The 14,963-nt window shown below is 35.4% G+C and overlaps 1 protein-coding gene and 1 non-coding gene across 2 annotated transcripts in view; one reads left to right on the top strand and one right to left on the bottom strand.

Annotated features, from left to right (window-relative positions):
* Positions 1-14,963, top strand: part of Nek1 (NIMA related kinase 1) — a 223,133-nt gene that overhangs the window by 177,791 nt on the left and 30,379 nt on the right. The window contains 4 exon segments of the mRNA XM_047550153.1: positions 7,929-8,105; positions 12,229-12,346; positions 13,184-13,272; positions 13,878-14,125. Of these exon segments, the coding sequence (XP_047406109.1) occupies positions 7,929-8,105; positions 12,229-12,346; positions 13,184-13,272; positions 13,878-14,125 (632 nt within the window).
* Trnat-ugu (transfer RNA threonine (anticodon UGU)) lies at positions 11,115-11,191 on the bottom strand. Its single transcript has one exon. It is a non-coding gene; the product is annotated as a tRNA-Thr (tRNA).

Raw genomic sequence — 14,963 nt, 5'->3', positions numbered from 1 at the left:
AGGGTTCCCTCCTCTTCTATTTCATGGAATACTTTGAGGAGTATTGGAATGAGCTCTTCTTTAAAAGTTTTGTACAACTCAGCTGAGAATCCATCTGGTCCTGGATTTTCCTTTGTTGGTAGGTTTTTTGTTCGTTTGTTTGTTTTTTCTTTTTTTTTATTATTGTAAACAAATGGGATACATGTTGTTTCTCTATTTGTATATGGGGTCAAGGCATACCATTTGTGTAATCATAAATTTACATAGGGCATTGTTGTTTGATTCATTCTGTTATTTTTTTTTCCCTTCCCACCCACTCCTCCCACCCCTCCCACCCGTCTCTTCCCTCTATACAGTCCTTCCTCCATTCTTCCACCCTCCTTATCCTTAACCCTAAACCTAACCCTAACCGTAATGCTAACCCCTCCCACCCCCCCATTATGTCCTCCTCCGCTTATCAGCGAGATCATTCGTCCTTTAGTTTTTTGAGATTGGCTTATCTCACTTAGCATGATATTCTCCAGTTTCATCCATTTGCCTGCAAATGACATAATTTTATCATTCTTCATGGTGGAGTAATATTTCATTGTATATATATATATATGCCACAGTTTCTTTGTCCATTCATCAACAGAAGGGCATCTAGGCTGGTTCCACAATCTGGCTATGGTGAATTGAGCAGCTATGAACATTGATGTGGCTGTGTCTCTGTAGTATGCTGATTTTAAGTCCTTTGGGAATAGGCTGAGGAGTGGGATAGCTGGGTCAAATGGTGGGTCCATTCCAAGCTTTCTGAGGAATCTCTATACTGCTTTCCAGAGTGGCTGCACTAATTTGTAACCCCACCAGCAATGTATGAGTGTACCTTTTTCCCCACATCCTCGCCAACACCTATTGTTGCTTGTGTTCTTGATAATTGCCATTCTAATTGGGGTGAGTTGGAATCTTAGGGTAGTTTTGATTTGCATTTCTCTTATTACTAGAGATGTTGAACATTTTTGCATATATCTGTTGATTGCTTGTAGATCTTCTTCTGTGAAGTGTCTGTTCATATCCTTAGCCCATTTGTTGATTGGATTATTTGTATTCTTGGTGTAGAGTTTTTTGAGTTCTTTATATATTCTGGAAATTAGCGCTCTATCTGAAGTATGAGTGGCAAAGATATTTTCCCACTCTGTAGACTCTCTCCTCACATTACTGATAGTTTCCTTTGCTGAGAGAAAGCTTTTTAGTTTGAATCAATCCCAGTTGTTGATTCTCGCTTTTATTTCTTGTGCTATGGGAGTCCTGTTAAGGAAGTGTGATCCTAAGCCAACAAGTTGAAGGTTTGGACCTACTTTTTCTTCTGTAAGATGCAGGGTCTCTGGTCTGATTCCAAGGTCCTTGATCCATTTTGAGTTGACTTTTGTGTAGGGTGAGAGAAAAGGGTTTAATTTCATTCTGTTGCCTATGGATTTCCGGTTTTCCCAGCACCATTTGTTGAAGAGACTATCTTTTCTCCATTGCATTGTTGGTAGGTTTTTGATGACTTCTTCTATTTCACTACTTGAAATTGATCTATTTAAATAGTGTGTGTCCTCCTGATTCAGTTTGCGTGAATCATATGTCTCTAGAAACCTGTTGATGTCTTCAGGATTTTCTATTTTGTTGGAGTATAGGTTTTCAAAATAACTCCTAATTATGTTTTATATTTCAATTGTATCTGTCATGATATTTCCTTGTTCATCCTGAATTTTAGTAATTTGAGTTTTCTCTCTCTTTCTCTTTGTTAGTGTGACTAAGGGTTTATCAAATTTGTTTATTTTTTCAAAGAACCAACTTTTTATTTTGTCAATTTTTTCGATTGTTTCTTTTGTTTGAATTTCATTGATTTCAGCTCTGATTTTAACTATTTCCTGTCTTCTACTACTTTTAGTGTTGATCTATTCTTTTTCTAGGGCTTTGAGCTGTAGTGTTAGGTCGTTTATTTGTTGTTGTTGTTTTTTTCTTCTTTTATTGAATGCGCTCCATGAAATAAATTTTCCTCTAAGTACTGCTTTCATAGTGTCCCAGAGATTTTGATATGTATCTTTGTTCTTGTATACCTCTAAGAATTTTTTTGTTTTCCCCCTGATGTCTTCTGTTATCCATTCATCATTCAGTAGCATATTATCTAATCTCCAGGTGTTGGAGTAGTTTCTGTTGTTTTTTATTCTGTCATTTATTTCTAATTTCAATCCATTATGATCTGTAATGGATCTCTATCTTCTTGTATTTGCTAACAGTAGCTTTGTGGCATAATATATGGTCTATTTTAGAGAAGGATCCATGTGCTGCTGAGAAAAAAGTGTATTCACTCTTTGTTGGATGGAATATTCTGTATATGTCCATTAAGTCTAAATTATTGATTGTGTTATTGAAAATCAGTATATGTAGTTCACCATATCAACAGACTTAAAGTCAAGAATCACATGATTATTTCGATAGATGCAGAAAAAGCATTTGATAAAATACAACACCCCTTCATGCTCAAAACGATAGAAAAAATAGGGATTGTAGGAACATTCCTTAACATTGTTAAGGCTGTCTATGCTAAGCCCATGGCCAATGTCATTCTAAATGGCGAAAACTGAAAGCATTCCCCCTAAAAACTGGAACAAGGCAGGGATGCCCTCTTTCACCACTTCTATTCAACATTGTCCTTGAAACTCTAGCCACAGCAGTTAGACAGACCAGAGAAATTAAAGGGTTACAAACAGGAAAAGAAGAACTCAAACTATCCCTATTTGCTGATGACATGATTATATATTTAGAGGAACCCGGAAATTCCACCAGATGACTTCTAGAACTCATAAGTGAATTCAGTAAAGTAGCAGGATATAAGATCAATGCTCATAAATCCAATGCATTTTTATTCATAAGTGATGAATCCTTAGAGAATTTAGGAAAACTACCCCATTCACAGTAGCCTCGAAAAAAAATAAAATACTTGGGCATCAATCTAACAAAAGTGGTAAAAGACCTCTACAATGAGAACTACAGAACACTAAAGAAATTAAAGAAAACCTTAGAATATGGAAAGATCTCCCATGTTCTTGGATAGGCAGAATTAATATTGTCAAAATGACCATACTACAAAAAGTGCTATACAGATTCAATGCAATTCCAATTAAAATTCCAATAATGTACCTTACAGAAATAGCAATCATGAAATTCATATGGAAGTATAAGAGACCCAGAGTAGCTTAAGCAGTCCTTAGCAGGAAGAGTGAAGCAGGAGGTACCGCAATACCAGAACTTCAACTATACTACAAAGCAGTAGTAACAAAAACAGCATGGTATTGGCACCAAAATAGACAAGTAGATCAGTGGTACAGAATAGAGGGCACAAAGACAAACCCAAATAAATACAGGTATCTCATACTAGACAAAGGTGCCAAAAACATGCAGTGGAGAAAAGACAGTCTGTTCAACAAATGGTGCTGGTAAAACTGGAAATCCATATGCGTCAGAATGAAACTAAACCCCTGTCTCTCACCCTGCACAAAAATCAATTCAAAATGGATCAAAGACATAGAAATCAGACCAGAGAGACCCTGCACCTATAGAAGAAAAAGTAGGTCCAAATCTTCATCATGTCGGCTTAGGATCAGACTTCCTTAACATGACTCCCAAAGCACAAGAAATAAAAGGAAGAATCAATAACTGGGACAGATTCAAACTAATAAGCTTTCTTTCAGCAAAGGAAACTATCAGCAATGTGAATAGAGAGCCTACAGAGTGGGAAAATATCTTTGCCACTCATACTTCAGATAGAGCACTAATTTCCAGAATCTATAAAGAACTCAAAAAACTCTACACCAAGAATACAAGTAACCCAATCAACAAATGGGCTAAGGAAATGAACAAACACTTCACAGAAGATCTACAATCAATCAACAGATATATGAAAAAATGTTCAACATCTCTAGTAATAAGAGAAATGCAAATCAAAACTACCCTAAGATTCCATCTCACCCAAATTAGAATGGTGATTATCAAGAATACAAGCAACAATAGGTGTTGGTGTGGATCTGAGGAAAAAAGTACACTCATACATTGCTGGTGGGGTTGCAAATTAGTGCAGCCACTCTGGAAAGCAGTGTGGTGATTCCTCAGAAAGCTTGGAATGGACCCACCATTTGACCCAGCTATCCCACTCCTCAGCCTATCCCCAAAGGACTTAAAATCAGCATACTACAGAGATACAGTCACATCAATGTTCATAGCTGCTCAATTCACAATAGCCAGCTTGTGGAACCAGCCTATATGCCCTTCTGTTGATGAATGGATAAAGAAACTGTGGCATATATATACAATGGAATATTACTCAGCCATAAAGAATGATAAAATTATGGCATTTGCAGGCAAATGGATGAAAGTGGAGAATATCATGCTAAGTGAGATAAGCCAATCCCCAAAACCAAAGGACAAATGATCTTGCTGATAAGCAGATGATGATACATAATGGGTGGTGGGAGGGAGGCAAGAATGGAGGAAGGAGGGACTTCATAGACAAAAAAGAGGGGTGGAAGGGGTGGGGGGAAGGAAAAATAACAGAATGAATCAAACATCATTACCCTATGTAAATGTATGATTACACAAATGGTATGCCTCTACTTCATGTACAACCAGAGAAACAAGTTGTATCCCATTTTTTTACGATTAAAAAAAAAAAGAAAGAAAAAAAATACAGCATTTATTCATGTTCCAAACACTAGAAAAACTAGGGATGTAGAAGCAAACCTCAACATTGTAAAAGCTATATATATATATTAAGCCCAAGGCCAACATCTTTCTAAATGAAAAAAAATTGAAAGCCTTCCCTTTAAAAACTGGAGCAAGACTGGGATACCCTCTTTCATCACTTCTATTCAGCATAGTCCTCGAAACCTTAGCCAGAGCAATTAGATAGTAGAAAGAAATCAAAGGGCTATAAATCAGAAAAGAACAATTCAAATTATCCCTATTTGCTGATGACATGATTCTATTATTTAGAAGACAGAAAAAATCCAGAAAGCTTCTGGAATCCATAAGTACATTCAGCAAAGTAGTAGGATGTAAAATTAACACTCATAAATCAACTGTGTTCCTATACATCATTGATGTATCAACTGAAAGAGAAAGTAGGAAAACTATCCCATTCAAAATAGCCTCAAAAAAAAAAAAATGAGAATCAGTCTAACAAAGAGGTGAAAGATCTCTGCAATGAAAACTACAGAATACTAAAGAAAGACAGTGAAGAAGACCTTAGAAGATGGAAAGATCTCCTATGTTCTTGGATAAGCAGAATTAATATTGTCAAAATGCCTGTACTACCAAAAACCCTGTGAAGATTTATTACAATTCCTATTAAAATACCAGTGATATTTTTCATAGAAATAAAGAAAAACAGTCATGAAATTTATTTGAAAAAATAAGAGGCCTCAGCAATCCTCAGCAAGAAAAATGAAGCAGGAAGCATCACAGGACCTTAAATTATACTGCCAAACTATAGTAACAAAAATGGCATTGAATTGGCACCAAAACAGATATGAAGACCAGTGAAACAGAATAGAAGACACAGAATCATACCCATATAAATACAGTTATCTCTTACTAGACATAGGTGCCATAAACATTTTGGAGAAAAGATAGCCTCTTCAACAGATGGTACTGGGGAAACTGGAAATCCATATGTAGCAAAATGAAATTAGACCTCTCTTTCTCACTCTGCACAAAACTCAACTCAAAGTAGTTGTAGGACCTAAGCATTAGATCAGATGCTGTGCCTACTAGAAGAAAATATAGGCCCAACTTTCCATCATGTCAGCTTAGGAACTGACTTCTCAACAAGACTCCTAAAGTATAAGAAGTAAAAATCAAGAATCAGTAAGTGGGATGTTATCAAACTAAAAAGCTTCTTCACAGCAAAGGTAACAATCAACATGACAAGAGAGTCTCCAGAATGGCAGAAAATACTTGCCACCTAAACCTTAGATGGAGCTTTAATCTCCAGAATATTTAGAGGACTCAAAAAACCTAACACCATGGATGAAATTGGAGAATATCATGCTAAGTGAAATAAGCCAAGTCCAAAAAACCAAAAGGCCAAATGTTTTCCCTGATAAGTGGAGAATGATATATAATGGGGGCGGGGAGTGGGGAATGAGAGAAGAGTGGGGAACTTTAGAATATGTAGAAGGAAATGAGAGGGAGGGTGGTATGAAAAATGGTGGGATGAGACAGACATCATTACCCTATGTACATGTATTATTGCACAAATGGTATGAATCTACATCATGTACAACCATAGAAACAAAATGATGTACCCCATTTGTGTACAATGAATCAAAATGCAGTCTGTAAAAAATTAAAAGCTAAATTAAAAAACTAATTTAAAAAAGATAAGATTGTTGGTTCTAACAACTGAAACATAACAATTGGCTTCTATTCACTCTCTCCTTAATTTCTAGATTTATTTTAAATATGAAGTCAGGCGTGTTTAATATTCTCATTTAAGAAAATAAAAGTGTATCACATAAAAAAAAGTAATACCAGAAAAACAAGTAACCCAATCAGTAAATGAACAAGGGAACTGAACAGACATCTCACAGAAGAAGAAATAAAGACAGTCAATAAGTATATGAAAAAAGTGTTCAACTTCTCTAGCAATTATAGAAATGCATATTTAAACAACACTGAGATTCCATCTCACTCCAGTTAGAATGCCAACAATCAAGAATACAAGCAACATGGGACTGGGGTTGTAGCTCAGTGGTGGGGCACTATCTTGACCTGGATTTCAGGCATACTATAATCAACTCCTTCCAGAGACAGCACCCTCAGTGACCTCCCCTTAGGCTTATAGGTCCTACCACCACTTAACATTTAACCTCTTTAACACTTAACTCTAAACCAGGTTTTCAATACTTGAACCTTTAGGGGATATACTGAAACCGTATCCAAACCACATAAAGAAATAAGCTGAAGCTGAGACCAGTGAGCATGGATTTCTGTTTTCTATTTTCTCCTAGCATTTCAGCCAGGCAGGTGTATGCAGATATGGTAGGCACACAATTGCATATATGCAGGAATGGGTTTTTGCCACTTGAGTACAATAAAGTAACTACAGTGAGTTGAGGATATATGCAAAAGAATAATTATAATGATGACCTTTCATTGGATTTTAATGGGGGAGATGGAGGAGGACAGTATGTTTGGATCAGCACATGGTAGGCAGTTGCAGGGTAAAAATGTTTTCAGAGTTGGAGTAGTTGAAGAAGATAACTAGAAAAATGGAATATTTGAGATTGGAGAGTTTAGTACTTAAAACTAGAAATTATGAAGAACTTTAATTTATGATAAAATCTCTTTGATGTAACCATTGGTGTGCCCAAGTTAGAGGGAAAACTGAAGTACAGTGAAATTCAACAAACTATGTCTAGATATTGGAAGGATTGTTGATGTGAATGTAGAAATTATTAATTAGTTATGACAGAATTAGTATGGGGAAGATGGTGAGCCAGAAAGGAAAATGTTCAATAAATGAACAAAATGCCCTGAGGGTAGATAACTGAAATAAGTTATTATGTGGTAAATCCGTTCTCCTCCCACCAGTAACAGTATGAGGAGCTCCAGAGCAATTAGAAGTAACGAGTAGTTCTACATATGAACAAAAACAAAATGCTGTTCTGCTACACATGTATTAACTTTACCCAAAAAGAAAAAAAAATTCAATCTTGTTAACCACCCTAGAAATCATATACAAATGAAATTAAATTTGTCATATATCTTAATCATTGATTAATTTCCAATCTGTAGCAGAGCTTATCTAGTTAGTACCTGTTGGAAGAATGTGTTTTGTTTTTTTTTAACTTAGCTCTTAAAGTCATAACAAATAAAATTTAAGTCATTTCAGGAGCATGATTTTTCATTTTTTGTTTCTACAGAGATTTCTTCTGAAGGAGCAAAGAACACACCCTTAATCATTGGAGAGGAAACAATACAGTGTGTTGCACATGAAATAAACCCATCAGCTTCTGTTGACTCTTCCATTGATACAAAAAGTCCAAAGTTTAATGAGGCAACTCCACAGACTTCAGTGAAACCAGAGGGAAATATAGAAGGTATGTTTTAATGACTCAAAATAAACTAAATTTGATTTACTCATACTTAAGTTTCTAAATTTGTTTATATGTTTGGATAATTCATCTCAAATTAGGTTCACTAGTTTTGTACTTTTATTACCTGGCCATGGCTTATCATCTTATGTGCCAGGGATTAAATCAAAGCTTGGCTGATGTGATTTTTCTAATTCATTTGTCTTTATCTCAGTGATCACTTGGTTTGGTATTCAGCTGGCAGTGAGGCCATCTGAAAGATCCAAGATGGCTTTACTGCTGTTTTGTAAAGTGCAGCTAGAAGGCTGATGGACCTCTCTCCCTCTCCATGGAGTCTCAGGGCCATTCTGTGAACTCCTTTCTAGCAGGGTAATCTGACTTCTTTACAAGGGCCCAGAGCTAGATTCAGAGAGAAGCGCGACCCGCTTCCCAAGGGAAGTGTGTTAAAGAATGTACAGCCATCTCACGGACGCCGAGGTGAAAGCTGCTAGTGCTCTGAAAAGCTAGTTGGAGAATTGTAACAGCATCAACTTGTCATGCTCCCTTAGTCATAACCAGCACAGGCCAGTCTACATTCAAAGCAAGGGGAAATAGGACTCACTTCTCAGAGGGAAGAGCGTTAAAGAATTTGCAGCCATGTTTAATCTGCCATAGCCTGCCCTCTGCCTCCAAATTTTTATATTCTTCCCATATGCAAAATATACTCAGCTCTCTCAAAGCCTCATCTCATTATGACAGTAGCTCAGAGCCTAGGATGATGTTACCAGAGTCAGGCTGGTATGTTGAGTTTTCTTGGGTACAATTCTTCAGATACACTCAGTTGGAGACATATGAGTTAAAAAGTTGACTACCTTCTACATGGTCAACATACAATGGTGAGACAGGCCTAAAGACTTCTTTTCAAAATCAGGGAAGATGGGAAGCACATAGCTGCCATTGGCTGATGGAAATTCTGCCATCCAGCCAAGAGCATTGTCAGCCTGCTTCTGTGGCACCAAACACTGTCCTTAAGGACCGTTTTCTGAATGACTCTCCTTTTCAGTCTGAGCTGGTGTACATACACAAGTAGAATTTCTAGATAATTTTGTGAGTCTTTGTGAATGTTACTGATATTCACTACATTAAAAAAAAAAAAAAAGCCACTTGTTTTTTGAGTCAGGACCTTCTCTATCTTGAGTTGTCTATGGAATTGCTCTGAGACAGTACTCTTTAGTCCTTAGAAATCCTTTTGCCTAGCAAAAAGGGTCTGTAAGATATGTCTTTTAATATTCCTTTGCCTAAACAGAAGAGCTTATGGTCATACCCTTGACTTCTTCTTTGCCCTGAGGCCACATTTTACTGTCCTGTATTAACTCTTCATCTTGATATGTCTTCCTTTGAGATGCTTTTGCTACCTGGAAGGAATCGTCCTGGGCCCTCTGTTTCTCTTCTAAATTCTGTTCATAATTTAAAGAGTTTTTCCTTCAGTTAAGCCATGTTATCTTGTACTCCGATGAGGTTGCTAGAAGGAGGTAGCTGGTGTACCTTCAGTGTTCAGCCTTGATAACTAACTCCGTAACTAGGTCACTAAATCCACAAAGTACATTTTCTATCTTCCTTATTATTGCAGGTACCAAATTTCCTGTTTCTGTGTAGCAAGAATCCCTTTTTCTCCAGGCTCCAATAGCATTTTTCCACTGGCCAGTCTCCTATCAGCAGTCTGTGAATCCCTTCCAACTTATGCCTGCCACTTGGCCCCAAAGCCAGTGTACGTTTTTTAGGCTTTTATATCAGCCCCCTACTTTCAGATATGAAATTGTTTCAGTTATCTATCAATTTCTTCAACCCAGATTACTCCTAAAACTTAGTAGCTTGAAATGGCTATTTTATTTTATCTCATACATTTATGAGCCAGGAATTGGGAAGGTTCTTCTGTTCCATGTGGCTAATATCATTCACTGATGTTAAAGCTGTCAGCTGGGCTTATCTAACTCTTGTGCCTGTCTTCTTGGTGGGACTCAGCTGGGTTCCTTTCCTGCATTTTAATCTCAGAGGATTGCCATGTGTTTTTTCCAAAGTAGTTGAATTTCTTTCCTGATGGCTCAGGCTTCCAGATACCACGCAGAAGCTGCCATTTCTCTTAAAGGTTTAGCCTGAAATTGGCAGTGTCACTTCCACTGTATTCAATTAGTCAAGGCAATCATAGAGCCAACTGAAATTAAAGCGGAGGAGAAACAGCTCCCTCTAGATAGGAAGAATGTTAAAGACCTTGCATCCTATGGCCATCTTTAATTCACCACAAGAATTTAAATACTTTTATTCATTAGAATAATAGTTACTAATACCTATTACAGAATAAGTGTGTTCCTCAAAAAGTCATGTTGAAATCTAATCCCCAATGTGATGGTATTTAGAGGTGCAGCCTTTGGGAGGTAATTAGGTCATGAGGGTGGAGTATCAAGATGGCCTAAGTGTCATAAGAGGAGGCCTGAGTACCTGTATCCATGTGAGGACACATAGAGGAAAAGGCTGTCTGCACACCAAGAAAAAACTCCAGCACTGACCATGTTGGCACCTGACATTGGATTCTCTAAACTCTGGGAATAGGAGAATTAAATTTCTCTCTCTCTCTCTCTCTCTCTTTTTTTACAGACTTCATTTTGATTCACTTCACTGTACACAAATGGGGTGCAACTTTTTATTTCTATGGTTGTACACAATGTAGATTCATACCTTTCATGTAATCATACATGTACACAGGGTAATGATGTCTGTCTCATTCCACCATCTTTCATACCCCACCCCCTCCCCACTCTCATTTCTCTCTACGTTATCTGGAGTTCCTCCATTTTTCTCTTACCTCCCAACTCCATTATGTATCATCATCCACTCATCAGGGAAAACATTGAGCCTTTGGTTTTTTGAGATTGGCTTATTTTACTTAGTATGATATTCTCCAGTTCCATCCATTTACCGCAAATGCCATAATTTTATTCTTCTTTATGGCTGAATAATATTCCATTGTGTGTATTTTTTTGGGGGGGGGTGCTGGGGATCGAACCCAGGGCCTTGTGCTTACAAGGCAAGCACTCTACCAACTGAGCTATCTCCCCAGTCCCTTCCATTGTGTATATATACCACAATTTCTTTATCCATTGATCTCTTTTCTTGTTTAAGTCTCTGAGTCTGTAATACTCTGTTTAACAGTCTAAACTAAGATAGTATATTGTACCTTTACTTTAAAAAAGAAAGAGAATCAAGTTTATAGAATGAGTTGATACTGTTATAACTTAAGTTACTAGTAAACAAAGTTATACATTAAAAAGTAAAATAAGAATTTTACTTTCAAATTCTTACCTTGTAAGAATGACCAAAAAATTCACTTAAATTAAGATAAATACTATGAAGATTTATACAATATCAATTGTCTTTCAAAACAGGACAAAGAATTTGAAGTTTTAAAAATAAAGAAGGAAAGTGTGTCTGGACTCCAGGGCAGGGGGAAAGAGATAGTATGTAATTTTAATTAGAAAAGAAAAAATAAGGCAAATAAAGAAAGAAACTTTGATCACTTTTTACTTTCAGAAAATATTGACTTGATTAAAAAATGAGTCACTGTCAGAACAACAGAAGCAGCACCCTAGTTATTAATTATTTGTAGGAAGATATTCCAGTTATATTCTCAGTGTCTTTAGGAAGTCCAAGTAATTGTTCTACTTTTTTTCTTTTCTATTTTGTTTGAAATATTTTGAAGATTAAAATTTCTTCTGTAATATCTTGGTCTATTTTTACATACTTACAATCACAGATATCCATTTTCTTCCAATTAGTTTTTATACCTTCTTTACACCAATTTACATAGTACTAAAATTTTAATAAAGAGAAAATTTTATGTAACAGCGAAAAATACAATGTAAAATATTCTTTGGAGTATTTTTATTACAGTTAAAATACAGAAAGATTGGTGTGTCTTTCAGAAATAAGTGGAGAATTAACACAATAACAAAAATAAAGACCGATAGATAAAATATTTGATTTTTCTATTATAATTGATTATTAGTCTAAAAATCGTAATAATTTATAAAATGTTTATTCATTTTCTTTCAACACATTGTACTTTGACCCATTTCTTGTTCTTTTTCCTTTGCAGAACCTGATTTGGAAATAGAAGTTTTACAAGAACCAAGTAAGGAAAACAAAGATAGGAGCTTGCCTTGTATTGTTACTGATGTGTGGATTAGTGAAGAAAAAGGAGCAAAGGAAACTAAGTATGTTTTACCTTTTTTCTTACATTTCAAGATCTAGATCCCTTTTATAATACTTTTTAAAAATTACTGTAATGACCTAATATTATAATTTAATATCCTAATATTATAATACCCCATAAAATAATTTAATTTCTTAATGGATATTCACATGGTTCAGAAATCAACAAGCGCTTAAAGTATTTGAAGAAATATAGTAAAATGTCTTGCCTGCTTCCATTTTCATCCAACCCATTTACAATCTTTCCTTCTTTCAGATAATTTTTAGTATGTATAAACAAAAATGAATATACATTCTTCTTTCCTTTTTAAATATAGTTATGAATATAAGGCAATATTTTTTACCTTGTTTATTTTTACTCAATAATACATGTGAGAAAGTTTTTCATATTAGTACATAAAAGTCTTCCTTTTCTTTTGTGTTTCATTGTATGGATAATATAACTTATCATGTGTCCAGCTTGATGGACATTCAGCAGTATTGCAGATGATGTTGCAATGAATAACATAAGGCCATTTTTTGTGTATTTGTAAGATAAAAATGTAGAAATATAATTGCTGGGTAATTGTACTTCTAAAGATTGCGTTTGTAATTCAGTTATTTTTCTTCCCAGGAGTAATATCAATTTGAATTCTGAGTGTATGAATGATTGATAAAGATTGATAAGTTTGAACAAAGTGAAAAAAATGATGTGCTTTTAAGAGAAAATAAATATAAAAGTTAAAAAATATTTGAAAGAGATCATAGGATGTTAATGAACTTGTATCCCATTTTCTTTATATTAGAATACTTGTATTTCCAGTAAACTGTTTTTTAACTGTTGTACCCATCTGTGGCAGATTGGAAGATAGGGATGCCATTCAGCAAAATGAGGTTTCTGAAGATGGAATCCTGAGGAATGTGGACCACCTTAGTGAGGGTCATGTAGGTAAGCATCATTGCAGCAGTCCAATTTCTTTCTCAAAGATTAACACCAACTTGTTTCATTTGGGCAATATATACATACAGAACATTCCTCATCAGTCATCATAGTCATTTTTAAAATGTAATGTGCATAGAGCACTGGAATCTGCATTAATAAACCTGAATTTTATAGCAAAATAGGCAATAAAAATTGTTAAATTATTTTATTGTATGTTCAAAATGGAAAGAATTCCTTGCCAAAACAACCAATATACTAAGGACGTTAAATAAATTTTCCTCTTTTTAAAATAGTATTACTTAAAATATGAGAAATGTAATTTTCTTCTATAAGAACAAAGGTACACTGAAAAAACATGAATACCTAACCCATTGTTCAGTGTGTTTTTCATATTTGCTTGGATTTGTGTCTATATTTTAGAGCTTCCAATATAATAATAATAAAGATTATTTAGAAGTTAGCATACTCATGCATATTTTGATTTTGTTTTCCCATTAGATGTGAGTTTTTTTTATTTAATTCATTTTAAATACTATGCCTTGTCGAAATCATTTAAAGCTTTATTTAAATACTGTTTAGACTTATCACATAATCTCTCCTTTGTACCACAGAACCTGGAATAGATGATTCTCAGCACTCTAATTGTAATATAGATAAATCTATACAACCAGAGCCATGTTTCCATAAAGTGGTTCATTCTGAACAACTGAATTTACTCTCTCAAGTTCAGTCAATTCAGTTTTCACCAGAAGAATCCATTCCACTTCGATCTCACTCTGATTCACCACCAAAAAATAAAAATAAGAATTCCTTGCTGATTGGACTTTCAACAGGTCTTTTTGATGCAAACAATCCAAAGGCAAGTATGGTCTTCAAAAGGAAAATGTTATCTGCTTGGTAATATTTCTTATTGATTACTTTTCTTTGATAAACCATAATGTTGATTTTTTTAAATATATATTTTTAGTTGTAGATTCACATAATATCTTTATTTTTATGTGGTGCTGAGGATCGAACCCAGTGCCTCACAGGTACAAGGCAAATGCTCTACTGCTGAGCTACAACCCCAGCCCCCATAATGTTGATTTTTAATCTCTTAAAAACATATACAAACAAGCATATATGTAGAATTATGTTATCTTCTGAGTTGTATTATTTATGACAAGAAATTTGTGATTTTTTTTTTTGGTACTGGGTTTAAACCCAGGGCTACTTAACTACTGAACCACATCCCCAGCCCTTGTTTATAATTTATTTGGAGACGGTCTCCCTGAGTTGCTTAGAGCCTCCCTAAGTTGCTGAGACTGGCTCTGAACTCAGTCCTCCTGCCTCAGACTCTCAAGCTGCTGGGATAACAGGCATGGGCTACCATGCCCAGTTTGTGATTCTTTTTATCTTCCCTTATATGTAACGTTTCTTTTTTCCTCTGAATTCTTTTTAAATTTTTTTCTTATTAGTTTACAACAATTTGACTCTGAAACACTTTGGTAAGGTGTTTTATTGGTGGGGTGAATTTTTATCCTGCTTGGGGTCCGGTGGGCCCATTGATGACCTCAGCCTTATGGGTCATAGTTTTTATCAAATGGAAAAATTTGGGGCTAGTCCTTCTTTTCTTTTTCGGCAGTACTGGAGATTGAACTGAAGGTCACTCCACCCCTGAGCCACATCCATGTGCCACCACACCCAGCTTTGCTTTC

This window comes from Sciurus carolinensis, chromosome 4, assembly GCF_902686445.1.
Source record: "Sciurus carolinensis chromosome 4, mSciCar1.2, whole genome shotgun sequence".
Classification (NCBI taxonomy): domain Eukaryota; kingdom Metazoa; phylum Chordata; class Mammalia; order Rodentia; family Sciuridae; genus Sciurus; species Sciurus carolinensis.
The sequence above is the reverse complement of the archived record's forward strand: the minus strand, read 5'-3'. Positions and strand labels throughout refer to the sequence as shown.